The sequence below is a fragment of the Haplochromis burtoni genome, unplaced genomic scaffold (assembly GCF_018398535.1).
Source record: "Haplochromis burtoni strain Fernald_Lab_line unplaced genomic scaffold, NCSU_Asbu1 Contig_3, whole genome shotgun sequence".
Taxonomy (NCBI): Eukaryota; Metazoa; Chordata; class Actinopteri; order Cichliformes; family Cichlidae; genus Haplochromis; species Haplochromis burtoni.
In genome coordinates this window covers 6,282,886-6,295,459 of record NW_024582364.1, presented here as the reverse complement: position 1 = coordinate 6,295,459, position 12,574 = coordinate 6,282,886, and the positions used below count along the sequence as shown (strand labels likewise).

At 38.2% G+C, this 12,574-nt stretch overlaps 1 protein-coding gene across 7 annotated transcripts in view; it reads left to right on the top strand.

Annotated features, from left to right (window-relative positions):
• Nucleotides 1-11,983, top strand: part of pde1cb (phosphodiesterase 1C, calmodulin-dependent b) — a 118,655-nt gene extending 106,672 nt beyond the window's left edge. For 6 of the 7 annotated variants that reach the window (XM_042220291.1, XM_042220292.1, XM_042220295.1 and 3 more), the window contains 7 exons: nt 78-198; nt 1,728-1,809; nt 2,713-2,833; nt 5,101-5,276; nt 5,776-6,009; nt 7,008-7,070; nt 8,719-11,983. In XM_042220291.1, coding sequence (XP_042076225.1) covers nt 78-198; nt 1,728-1,809; nt 2,713-2,833; nt 5,101-5,276; nt 5,776-6,009; nt 7,008-7,070; nt 8,719-8,735 — 814 coding nt within the window. In that variant the 3' untranslated portion in view covers nt 8,736-11,983. The remainder of the gene's footprint in view (nt 1-77; nt 199-1,727; nt 1,810-2,712; nt 2,834-5,100; nt 5,277-5,775; nt 6,010-7,007; nt 7,071-8,718) is intronic. The other variant, XM_042220294.1, reaches the window with a different exon arrangement.
• Nucleotides 11,984-12,574: the final 591 nt, after the last annotated feature.

Here is a 12,574-nt window from a genome sequence, read left to right as displayed (position 1 = left end):
AAAACATAAACCATTAGACTTTTCAAGAAAACAGCCGTGATGGCAATTTTTAAAACTGCCTGTCTTCTCTCTCTTAGCATCGACAAGCCAAAGGCGCTGTCCCTGCTGCTGCACACAGCAGACATCAGCCACCCGGCCAAGACTTGGGACCTCCACCACCGTTGGACCACCTCCCTACTAGAGGAGTTCTTCAGACAGGTGAGTTCCTCTGTTACGTCAGAGTAACATGTTGGATGATGGTGGTACAGTGTATGGTTTAGTGGTAGTTTAAATGTATGCAGACAGAACATGGCATGCTTTTCAGTTGACCTCAGACACAAAGGTCAAATTTACCCTCAGCTGGCAGTTTACTAGGTAGTCATGCTGAGAACTAATCAAGCCTTTGGGGGAAGATCATGCTCTCCAATTTCATGAAATTCTGGAATTCAGGGTCATAAATTGGAAGTATAATGTTGCCATGATCAATAAGCCACATGTAGCTATCTATGTTTGAGTTTTTTATAACTTTGATTATATTTTGACAAACTGACACCTGTTAAATTTGCTGAATTAATTTATTTAAAAAAACCATCTAAGGTGTTATACATTAAAAATGATATCTTCCCTCCCCTTATGCCCAGCGGATTGCGACAGATGGATTCACCTCTCTGAGTCTTCTTATTAAAAGGGAGCTTTTCCTTCCCACTGTTGCCTTGTTCTTGTTTACAGGGGGTTGTCTGATTGTTGGGGTTTTCTCTGTATTATTGTAGGTTCTTTACCTTACAATATCAAGCACCTAGAGGTGAATTGAATATCTAGCATGCAAGATTTATCGACTTTTAAATGCTGGCATGAGATTGAAAATTTCTGAGGTGCTACTGCGCAGTCCAACAGAGCCTTAATGAAGACATGAGGTTGAAGAGAGGCATTGGAAATAATATCTTGAGATTTCTTGCTTATAGATGAAACACATGATTTGAAATGCAGTTTATTTATCTTTTGGTTTTAGTCATTGCTCATCTTTGTCGCTGGTGCATTGTATTAGTTTTTGGGTGCTATGTCAACAAAAGCGATTTATTCTTTTGATTCAGTCACACTCACATGAAGTGTGAAACACACTTCATGTGAGTGTGACATAAAAAAAATGAAATATTAATATTGGGAAATAATGCTGTTAATGTGAAGCTTTTGGAAAACACTACCAACAAGAGAAATATGCAGTCACACCAGCAAATGTGTTTTTAAAAAGAACAACATGCTCCATAGAAGATTAAAATGTACAGCGTGACAATGAATTTATGCTATAAATAATAAATGGTGTAATTGTAAATCTCATAAAGAAGGACAGACGTTTAAATGGTGCCACACTGCTTAAATCTCGTCCATTATTAATCCACATTGTTCCCATTATCAGTGCTATTGTTATTGTGGTTGCTTTCACGAGCCTTTTGTCTCTGGGGATACGAATTGCCGATAAATAGCCTCTCCAAAGAACATTGCCTCCCGACTCCACATCTCATCTGTTTGTGACAAAACAGAGGAGAAAATGAAACACATTTGCGGCCCAAACGCACTCGGGGAGGGGCTCAGACGAATCCAAGGTCTGTTGATAGAAGTGTGAGCATATGGTGTGCAGTGGTAAGTGTGTAGGCAAAGATGTGTGTGTGCATGTCTGCAGGGTGTGTCGTATTTGCCCAAAAATATCAAAGACAGGAGGATTTTGACTTAAGAAGCTCTTGTGTTTCCAGGGGGACAAAGAAGCTGAGCTCGGGCTGCCGTTCTCTCCACTCTGTGACCGAAAGTCAACGATGGTGGCACAGTCACAAATCGGTGAGAGGCTTCCCCACCCTCACATAAACCATCTGCGCAATACAGTACGCCACTTTTTTTTGGGAAAAGCATCTTGCAACTGAAGGAATTTTGCACTGAGGAATGGACAAACATTTGAACTAGCTAGAACACGTTTAAAAGTGTAGAGGTTACATAGGCCAAAGGTGTACTTACTGTTTTCACAGAAGATTACTGAATCTATTGATATTTTTTGCATCATAAATTATTAAAAAGGCTCATTTTTATTTCAAGTAATTGAAGTCTGCCACATTTGAACAAGAAAATATCAGAAAAATGTGTAAAAGAAATAAAAATAAACCAAAATAAGCTATTTTATTCTGTCTCCACAGAAACACTAATCATATAGGAAACTGGCATCTATTTTGAAACAGCAGCTAATATTTGCTGATAAGCAGGCAGGTTTTGAGTTCCCTCTGAGGTTCACTCTTATTTCACTTTTGGTTCTATCATTCTCTCATCTTGACTTCTTTATTTGCTTCGCCAACAGGAATATTTTCTTGTACCTGGTATAGCTTTTAGTTAATTCTGTCCTTCAGACCGCCAACTAACTGGAAAAATCAAAGAACTGTCTTCTTTCTGTTTTTTATTGCTTTAGTTTTCCCAATAGATTTCTTACCCAGTGGCAAGGAAGAAAGGAAGGCTTATAGCCAACCAGTCTGAATGTGTCATTATTCTATAATTATTACATTTGCAATCTACATCTACATCACACACTACATCAAACTGCTGTTTGCCCGTTTTACTAATTAACGTTAAAAAGATTTTTTTTTTTTTTTGCTCTGGGCTTCTTTTCTTCTTTTTAACCTTTAATAGCACAAAATAGACTGTGACTATATACCGCAGACATGCTAACATTACCTTTGCCGACGTCTTCATCTCCAGGATTCATAGACTTCATCGTAGTGCCAACCTTTACTGTGCTCACCGACATGATGGAGCGCATTGTCACGCCACTCATTGAGGAGGCCTCCCATTCCGGTTTGACTGGTTTCAGACGCTCAAGGTAAGCTGCAGTGGTTTCTCTCAGAGATCATTTAGGAATAAAAAGTTTGTGCAGCTCAGTCGGAAAACCAAGCAGATGGAAGTGGGTGACTGTATGTAAATCACATTACATTTTATTCAACCAGCCTCGTCGATCAAGAATAAAAAAAAAAAACGTGCTGTTTTCTCTCCTCGTGTACCTTTCCAAGAAACTACTTGCTCAATGACAAGATTAGACCTCAACAACCCTGCTGCAATAACGGCATATCTAATGGAAGTATTGAGAACAGCAGATGAGTCTCCCATGAGTAATCCATTTCTGTGTGTGGAAATGTTTCCACCTTTCATCAAGCAGAGCTACACACCTTGAAATTGACATTTTAGGGATGCTAGTCGAGTTCACCTCACCGTCCGTGATCGAGAATGAGCTGTGGTGCTGGATTGGCATACACAAAAGCCTCTCGAGATACAAAAGGAAGCGATTTTGCCTTCACTGGTTTAATTAATTGGCTCAATACTTTTCCTCCGGCCTCGTACTCAATCACGTATGTGCAAGGCTTTCAAAGTTCCCAAATAAGAAAGTACATTCCGCTTGCTTTTTTGTTCATAATATTTAAACTATAACGAGAAAGATAATTAAAAAACTTTAGTCTGTAAATTGTTTACACTTTATGTTTTGTTAAGTGGGCTCATTGCAAAATAAAGCAGTACTTGGGGAGTCTGGCTCTGCATCTTTTGTTGCACCTGCACATCAATATCATCCTCCCTGTTCTCCTCAACAGCAGTCATTAGCATCACTCAGTGGGCCTCTAGTCGAAGCTAACCGAGTGGAAATCTCAGATAGTGTTGCCACTTGTGCAGTCTCTTTGTCTACGTACACACCTGGGTGCTTTTGATTTTCCTTGGACTGTTTCTTCACACCGTTTATAGCTGCTTTCAATCACCTGTAACTATGTCTGTCTCGCTTCCTATGATTATCCACCTCTGCTTCTTCCTTGCTTTTTCAACACGCAGACAAATCTAAAAGCTCAAGTTTTTTTTAGCTGAAAAAGAATTTTTTTGACATTTATGGTCCCCAGAGACAGATTCCTTCTGACTTTTAAGATCCCATAGATTTTTTTTCCTAGGGCTAACGTCACTGACATTAGCAACTTAGAATTAAATGTCTGCAACTATTAAAAGAATTGCAGGAAGCTGACGTTCTTGTACCTTACATAATAAATTGGAATATCTTTTTTGATCCATTAAAAGGGGTCTTCCAGCAGTGTAGAACTGCAATTCCCTGCAGCTGGAGGTCTGTGACTTTTAGTGCCTATAATAAAAAGTCCCATTGTTCAGTCAGTCATGAGCACCTTCTAAATGCCCGACTTTTGTTTGAAAAACAGGAGCTTTCAAAGTGTGACATGATTAACAAATATGATGGCAGCAATTGGTACATTCACATGGAAGAGCAAGGTCAAAGAGTTAAAATGAACCAACCTGAAGTAAGTTCACAATCACAGATATGAACTAGGTCAGATAAATTCAAAACAACGATTCTTTACCCTCAAAAAACATGAAGCAATAATTCAGAGTAAAATGTAACTGTGATGTATAAAATCAAAGGTTCATTTATTCACATAATGAATTGTTAAGAAAGATGTCCTTGGTATAAACTAAATACTGTATACCAGGCTAATAGATGTCATCAGACCAGATTGCATTAAACTTTTTTTGAGTGTATATTTTTTTATTGCGCTGCCCTGGGGTATTCTTTTTCAGTGGCTCCTCCTCCTACTGTCAACTCATCAAACTAATTTCTCTATATCACTACAGAATCACACACAGGCTGATGGTAAAAGTAAAGAAACAAATTCAAGTATGTGTTTTGCCACTTTGCCGCTCACTGAGTAGGCACATTGGTTTACTAATTTAAAACAGCTTTTGCTGGCTTGCGGTATTACACTTTGGTTATGATTTGCATAATCAGTCTTTCATCAATATCTCCCATGAAAGACCAGATGATCTACGCAATGTGTTTTTTTTATTTGACTGAAATATCTGACATCTTTTCCGTTAAGAAATTGTTCTTGAAAACTCCTTAAAATCTTCAGCCAGTCTTGTGCAATGATGCTAATGCTTCCATTGTCTTAAACACCACCAGCTGCAGCCATGCAACTGCTTTAACCTCTTTTCAGCAGATACATGCCCAGTGATGGTAAAAGTGGCCCGATTTCAGTCTCTCAGAGCTGCTTGAATACCTCTAGATACTTTATCTCTTGTTTACATTTTTCTTTTTTGTCTGTCCAGTCTGAACAGTATTAGTTCAGATGAAAGCAAAAGGCACAGTGTCAAGAGCATGGGCTCCGACAGCAGCTCATCGGGCCCGGGCTCTCTCCTGACGGTGGACATGAAGAACTTCAAAGCGTTGTGGAATGAAGAAGTTTATCAAAATAGAGAGAGGTGGAAAGCCCAGGCCGCTAAAGGTATAGTACAGTTCGATCTAGTGAAAATATGGTGATTTGTGGCCATGGTAAAACTGGTCTGTCCAAACAGATCATGACCTTCTCCACAGAAAATTGGCTTAAAAAAGCTGCACTGCTTTCGACTTATTCACAGGGGGGTTTTAACTGGCCTGCACAACAACAGCATTGGTGGGAACATGATCTGTTGAGACATGATGAAATAATACACCACTGCTGATCAGTATGTCAGTGTGGATTAATTTGTATTTAATTTACTTCATACTACAGTAGCACAAAAAACATTAGACTGAAGCTACATATGTCTTGTGAGTTGGTGGAGACCAAAAACAGAGGTAAAAGAAAGAATGTTAGACTTACATTTAAAGTCCACAAAGTACAGCTCCAGTGTGTTAACAAAAACACTGTTTGTTAATCCTCATCTCGAATTTTCCTCATTTAAAGTAAAAAATAAGGAGTTATGAATATTTCTAAACTGCTCCCATACTCCATTTTACCTCAGAAGCAGAGGAAAGAGCTAAAAAGGAAGCAGAGGAGCGAGCACAGCAGGAAGAGTCGATGGAGCCCCAGGAGGTCCAAGCAGAATCCGAACAGCCTGAACCAAAGGAGGACAAATTGGAGGGAGAGTCGCCCGAGTCGGAAGAGGTCAGCACACCACCAGATGGTAACACAGGGAAAACAGAGCAGGGAGCACAGCCTGGGAGTGCCACGCACAAGAGCCCCCCACTGCAGAACGGTACTTCCTTTAAACTATGTAATCCCACAGCATGGCCGGCTTTTAAAAGACGTGACCTAAGGCCTGATCCTCTACATGTTGCAGTCAGTACATACAGTTGACTGACATGCAAACTTTTTCTGGGAGCTTAAGTGATCATAAAAGTTTGCAGAACATAGCTAACTTTTCCATGGAATTTGATATTGATCAGTGCATCAGTGTAGTCTTAGATTAACTTCCAAAATGTAACGTTTTAATGAAATCATCCGAGTACATATGAATGTTTACAAAATATTTGTTAATTCCTAACTAGACTGGACCAAATCCCTCCCTTCAAAGTCAGAATAAAAAACTACCCACCCTTAAAGCAAATCATGGGATCTTTATGTCTCGTTTCATCAAAGCAGCACTCTGAAGTCCAGATACTGTGAACAGTATCCCATTTGAGATGAAAAAGCTTCACATCAGCACATATGAAAAGCTGAAATTAAAATATACGTGTCACTTGGACTGACTAATCAGTTTGATGGATTGTTGTAGCTTTTTAATCCAAGAATAGGTTTGTTATTGTATTAGAACAGAATGAGAAACACAAGGAGGATTTTTTCTATCCAATTTTTTAAATTTTGAAAAAAGAGAGCAAATGCAAAGTTCCTTTAATCATATTTTTAGCTTATGAGCATCAAATTTCCCCATTTTCATTTTCCCAGTGTTTGCTTCAAGTTTTAAAATATTATCATATTCAGTTTTTCTGACAGTATTATCAGCTTGTTCCATCTCTTTATACAGAGCATTACATTTACACTGAGCAAAATATTCTGTTTGGAAGTTGCAACTTTCCATCAGACTAAATTCTGTAGATTTGGGGATTGTACATAATTTAATGCTGCCTTCGTTATACAGACCATTCTGTGGGTCTGTATTTTAGAATTACTCATTGGACTATTGCATGTTTTTAAATGCTGATTTTAAATGTATAAGTAAAGTCAGAATAGTAACACAACCATTTCTTTTTTCAGGAGAGCTGTCAGAAGGGGCCGAGTCTCCAGAAGGTGAAAAAGACAAAAACAAAGCAGTCGAGGGTGAGTGTAACCCTGCAGCCTGAAGCTACTGATAGAAAATAAAACTGAAATATCTTTATTTCCATCTATTTCTGTATGCAGGGCTGTGGAAAGTATTTGCCCCTTCCAGATTTTTTTGTTTGTTTGTTTCAGACGTAAATATTTCAGATTATCAAAACTTTAATAATGGACAAAGACCACCTGATACAAAATGCAGTTTTTAAATGATTATTTCATTTTTAAGAGGAAAAAAAAGCTATCCAAACTTACCAGGCACTATGTGAAAAAGTAATTACCTCCATACATGTAGTACGTGTACATGATTTAACAACTGTGTATGCTTACATGATTGTATGAATGATTGTGATTAACCACATTTTTTGGAAAGCATTCAGAGTTCAGTTTCACTACCCACAATCAGGCCTGATTACTGCCAGACCTGCTGAATCAAGAAATCACCTAAATAGAAACTGACAAAGTGAAGTAGGCTAGATCTCAAAAAGGAGCCGTGGTATAATTCTCAAAGGAGTCATGCCACAATTTAAAGAAACAGATGAGACACAAACAGTTTTTAGTCTGTAAAGTGTTACAAAGTGAGTTCTAAGGCTTCCACAGTGAAAGCCATTATCCACAAATGGTGAAAACATGGAACAGCATAGAGCCTTCCCACGAGCAACAATGACTCATCCAGGAGGTCACAAAAGAACCCAAAACAACATCTACAGAACTGCAGGCCTCACTTGCCTCAGTTAAGGTCAGTGTTCATGATTCAACAACGCGAAAGAGACTGAAAAAAATGCTGTCGACCAAAGAATACCAACTTTAACTTTTTGAAAGGTTTTATTCCTGTTGCATCTGTGTAAAACTAACACTGCATTTAAAAAGAACATCATACCAACAGTCGAGCATGGTGGTAGTGTGATGCTCAGGAGCTTCTGTGCTGTTTCAAGACCTGGAGGACTTACTGTAAGTGATGGTACCATGAATTCTGCTCTCCACCAGACATTCCTGAAGGAGAACGTCCAACCATCAATTCATGCCCTGAAGCTGAAGTTCACTTGAAACATACCAGCAAGACAACCTCTGAATGGCTCAAAAGAGCAAAATGAAAGTTTTGCAGTGGCCTAGTGAAAGTCTGGACTTGTATCAAATTAAGATGCGTGACTTTAAACAGGCTGTTCATGCTCAAAAACCCTCCAATGTGGCTGAATTAAAATAACTCTGCAAGGAGGAGTGGGTCAAAATTCCTGAAAGGTGGTGTGAGAGACTCATCGACAGTTATCACAAATGCTGGATTGCAGTTCTTGCTGCCAAAAGCGACTCAACCAGTTTAGGGAGCAATTACTTTTTCACACAGATCTGGACAAAATGTTTTCCCTTAATAAATGAAATAATTGTTTAAAATCTGCATTTTGCATTTATTTGGGTTATCTTTGTCTAATAATAAAATTGTTTCAGTGATCTGAAACATGTAGTTGTGAGGAATGCAAAAAGAATAAGAACTCACCAAGGGGGCAAATACTTTCCACACCACTGTATCTCCCTTGAAATAAGGTAACTTACTAATTTTGTGAATCACAGTGTTGGAGTATTTGATTAGAAGATAACACAAATATATCATTTATTTCCCTAAATGATTAATATCTCTTTCCTGTTTGCCCCCAAACAGAGGTCGTGATGGAGTAAGTAAGCTGGGGAGTACCAGTGCCACTCTGTTGTCACTGTTGCTGCAACTTAAACCTGCTTTAAATCTTGCATGGGAGAACTCAGACTCACGTTAGAGAGTCATTAGTTGGACTGTGCCGCCCTCTACAGGACACTGAGAAACAGCCACCTTTGCTTCCCTGTCTTTATAATCAGCCATTTTTTTTCTTTTCTTTTGCTTTTATCACGTTTCTGCTCCCAGGCTCTCACGTGCATTATTCTTTTCTTCCTGCTTACTGATAAAGCCAGCTAAGATGATTTAATGACCTGATTTTTTCTTTTTTTCTTAAAGTATACCATCGATTTACTTTTCTCCAAGTATGTTCAATAAGTATGTTTCACCTAGCCACATACACGTAGCCATTGTACAAGTCCCACTTTGCCTCAGCAGCTCTCTTCATGGTTTGGTTATAAAACTGAAAACCTTTTTTTTGTGTTTTTAAGCAGTCACATATTTTAATTCTTCAATCACAGACAAAATGCAGACTTGTTTTGAAATGCAGAGTAAATGCACATTCAGAGGGACTCTTATCTGCTACATAGCATGTACAGTATACGGACATGTGTACAGCACTACTGTTTTATTCTCACGTAAAACGCTCTTCCCCTTTCATTTGGAAGTTCCTGTTGGGAGCTTCTTATGGCCGCTGAAGCCACTTTAGACACATTAACATGCAATCTTCACCACCGGTTGTGGCTCATTTTCCTCTGAACATGCTTCCTTCCGTAGTGCTTTCCTCAGACATCGTGAAGTTTTAACACATTTGTGCTCCTTGCAGTCAGGAACATATTGTTGATGTCCTCTTTACTGTATATACTAGACAGTCTGTATATGTCTGGAGAAGGAGTAGAAATCTATCCACAATCCACCACAATTTTTGACATAGTTTAAAATAACAGTTGAAAACAATGGGAATGCCTCTTGTGCAATTTAAGACATATCACACACGCAAATCCATTCAAGTTTTTGTAAGATATAAAATTCTCTTTTCAGTACTTTTTTTTTTTTTTTGGTAAAACAATTTGTATTGCTCATGTCACGTATGAATCATGCCCTAGATGTGTTTTAAGATCCTCACAAAGTTTGTCTTCTTCTCGATGCCTTCTTACATGGATGAAAGCTGTAGCAAAATGTCAACATTGTTTGCTGAAAAATCTTCTATATGTATTTTTGTTTCCTTTTCCAGCACAGTTACATAACAGCAGCTTCACCTTCTAGGTTGTGGGCGTAGTGTTTAATGTACATGTTTACAGTGTGCTCATACACCTATTAGCAGGCTGAATCCATCTGATGCATCACAGGCTACATGTCCCCACTGTATCGCTTCTTGGTTGTTTGCCAAGGTTTTTAAGGCTTGTAATCTTGTGTACAGATGATGCAAATATTGCTTACTGTGCAAATGTAACATATTAAACCACTGCAATGCAGGTTCAGCTTTTACTATTAATGTAATACGTATAATTGGAAGAAAGGAAAAGAAGCATTGCGGCAGTATTTGCAGTATGATGGACATGCTTTCTCCACAATAGTGCACTTTTATTTTATTTTCCTTGCATTCTTTTATTTGGAAATTCCCAAATTGACTGTGCTAAGGTCAAATTCCTGGCATTTAGCTGGCTTTTACAATAAGTTGTAAGCATACTATACATGTGTACACAGCTACTGATATGTATAGTATATATTATCCTGCGTTCTAAAAGGGGTTATTACCTTTTCCCCCTTTCATTTTTTTCATTGTAACAGGAACATCAGTTCTCTGGTGGGGTATGGCAGTTTTTCACGCGATGTAATCACATGCTGCTTTTTACCTAAAAAAAGGAAAAAATAAGAAAAGAAAAAACTAGAGAGTCATTGGTTATCAGGCCAACTGACTGAATGTGTGCCTCTATCTGTACTTCCGTTTTCACACCTTTCATCTGTAGGAAAATTTTGTGATGTCATTTTAATCTGTGCTGATCCGGTTAAGGTCAAACAAACCAGTTAATATCTTCCAACACACTCAAGATTTGAAAAACACACGTTGTCTCTGTAAAGTCAGCAGAAGTAATGTATTTATGATCGCATATTTTGCTCTATTTCATTTAGATGCGTTTATTCTGGCTGTTTTGTGCCGTACGTATGTTGTCCCTCTGTTGTTTTATTGTACCGTTTTGCTCCTCCTTTGTCTTGGAGGATGGATTGTCAAAAACGTGCGTCTGTAACATGTAGGGACTTCTTTTTGTTTCTCCTCTATCTGTGTCACTGTGATGTTTTCTTGCACCAACTTTGAAGTCAGAAAAATTCAAGAGATTCATAAATGTAAATTTCTATTCTAACAGTCTCGCCAAATTAGATTGAAAAGAAAAATTTATTGCATCCTCACAATAGGCTGCTTGGTAAAACAGATTATAGTTGCCCTACTGAGGGACCAACACATGTACAGTCTTGTAGTTTGCTCTACCTTCCACTAGCTACTGTGATAGCCTACTGTATGAATATGTAACAGGAATTTATACCAACCATAATAGGAAACATAGCTGTTATGACATGTAAAGACTTCTGAACATGGTGTTTTGTAATGTTTACTATGAAACAAATCATTTGTTGTTCATTTAATGCTTTTTTTCCTCCTTGTTTAGTCTGATTCACTCTATAATGACTGATCTCAAACTGTTGAAATGACTGAGGTTAGATGGGTTTGAAGGATTTGTGTGTGCGTGTGTGTGCGTGCGTCTTTGTGTGTGAGAAACTGCCACAAAATACTTAATGTGCATTTTCTGATCTCCTCACTGTGATCTTCTCTGTTGATGAGAGTATGATGAGATGAGTGTTTGTGGGAGAGAAACAAAAAGTGATGCAGTGGACTGTGTAAACCTGAGTGAACAATTCATTTTGAATCTATTCTAGTATTAGTTTTAAATGCTCCATCAGGCAATACTCCTGATATGTTTGCTTTTATAAAATGCATTCATAATATCAAAGTTAAATTGAGACAAAAAGGATAGGTGACATAAAAATAATAATTTTAAAGATGTTGAATTTCACTTTGTTCTGTACTACTCTCTACTACATCCCTGAATAAACAGACTGACTGTGTGTGTGTGTGTGTGTGTGTGTGTGTGTGTGTGTGTGTGTGTGTGTGTGTGTGTGTGTGTGTGTGTGTGTTGCTGTCCCATGCCGGCCAGGCGGCCGTGTGTGCCACCATGCTCTGTGACTGCACAGCCGTATCAATAAATCTTGATTCAAAGGGCTCAGATCATGTCTGCCTGTCTTCATTTCTGCAAAACACCATCTGACATTTTTAAAGATATAAAGATTCTCTACATATTTTATACATAAGAGTATCTTTTTCAAGAAAATGACCGGAGCAATTATATATAAGTCATTACTGAATCATGGTGAAAATTTCAAATCACTAGGTTAGAATATATAAAAGTAATTTTTCTTACATGTGTTTGATCACATAAATGGCTTTACAGATCATCTACATGTTGTAGCTGTTTACTGTCACCAGGGGACAGTAAAAATATGTGAAACAGCCAGTTTGTGGGCTGTGCTGCTTTTGGCCTCACAGACAACAGTCCTGATCTGTGTTAAACCTGCATTGTTTTCTTTCATTTTCTTTTACCATTCAGGGGCAAATCTTCTGGTTTCAAAGACTTCTGGTCCCATAGAAGTCTATGAGAAAACAGCACTTGGACTCGACCTGCACAAACACTTTCCTGATGAGTTTATGGGCTCAATCTTTCATTTCAGGTCATGCTGCTGTAAATAAAATGGTAATAAGCATAAGAGAATGTCACAGCAAGTAGATCCACATGTTTGATTTGGTAGATTTTTA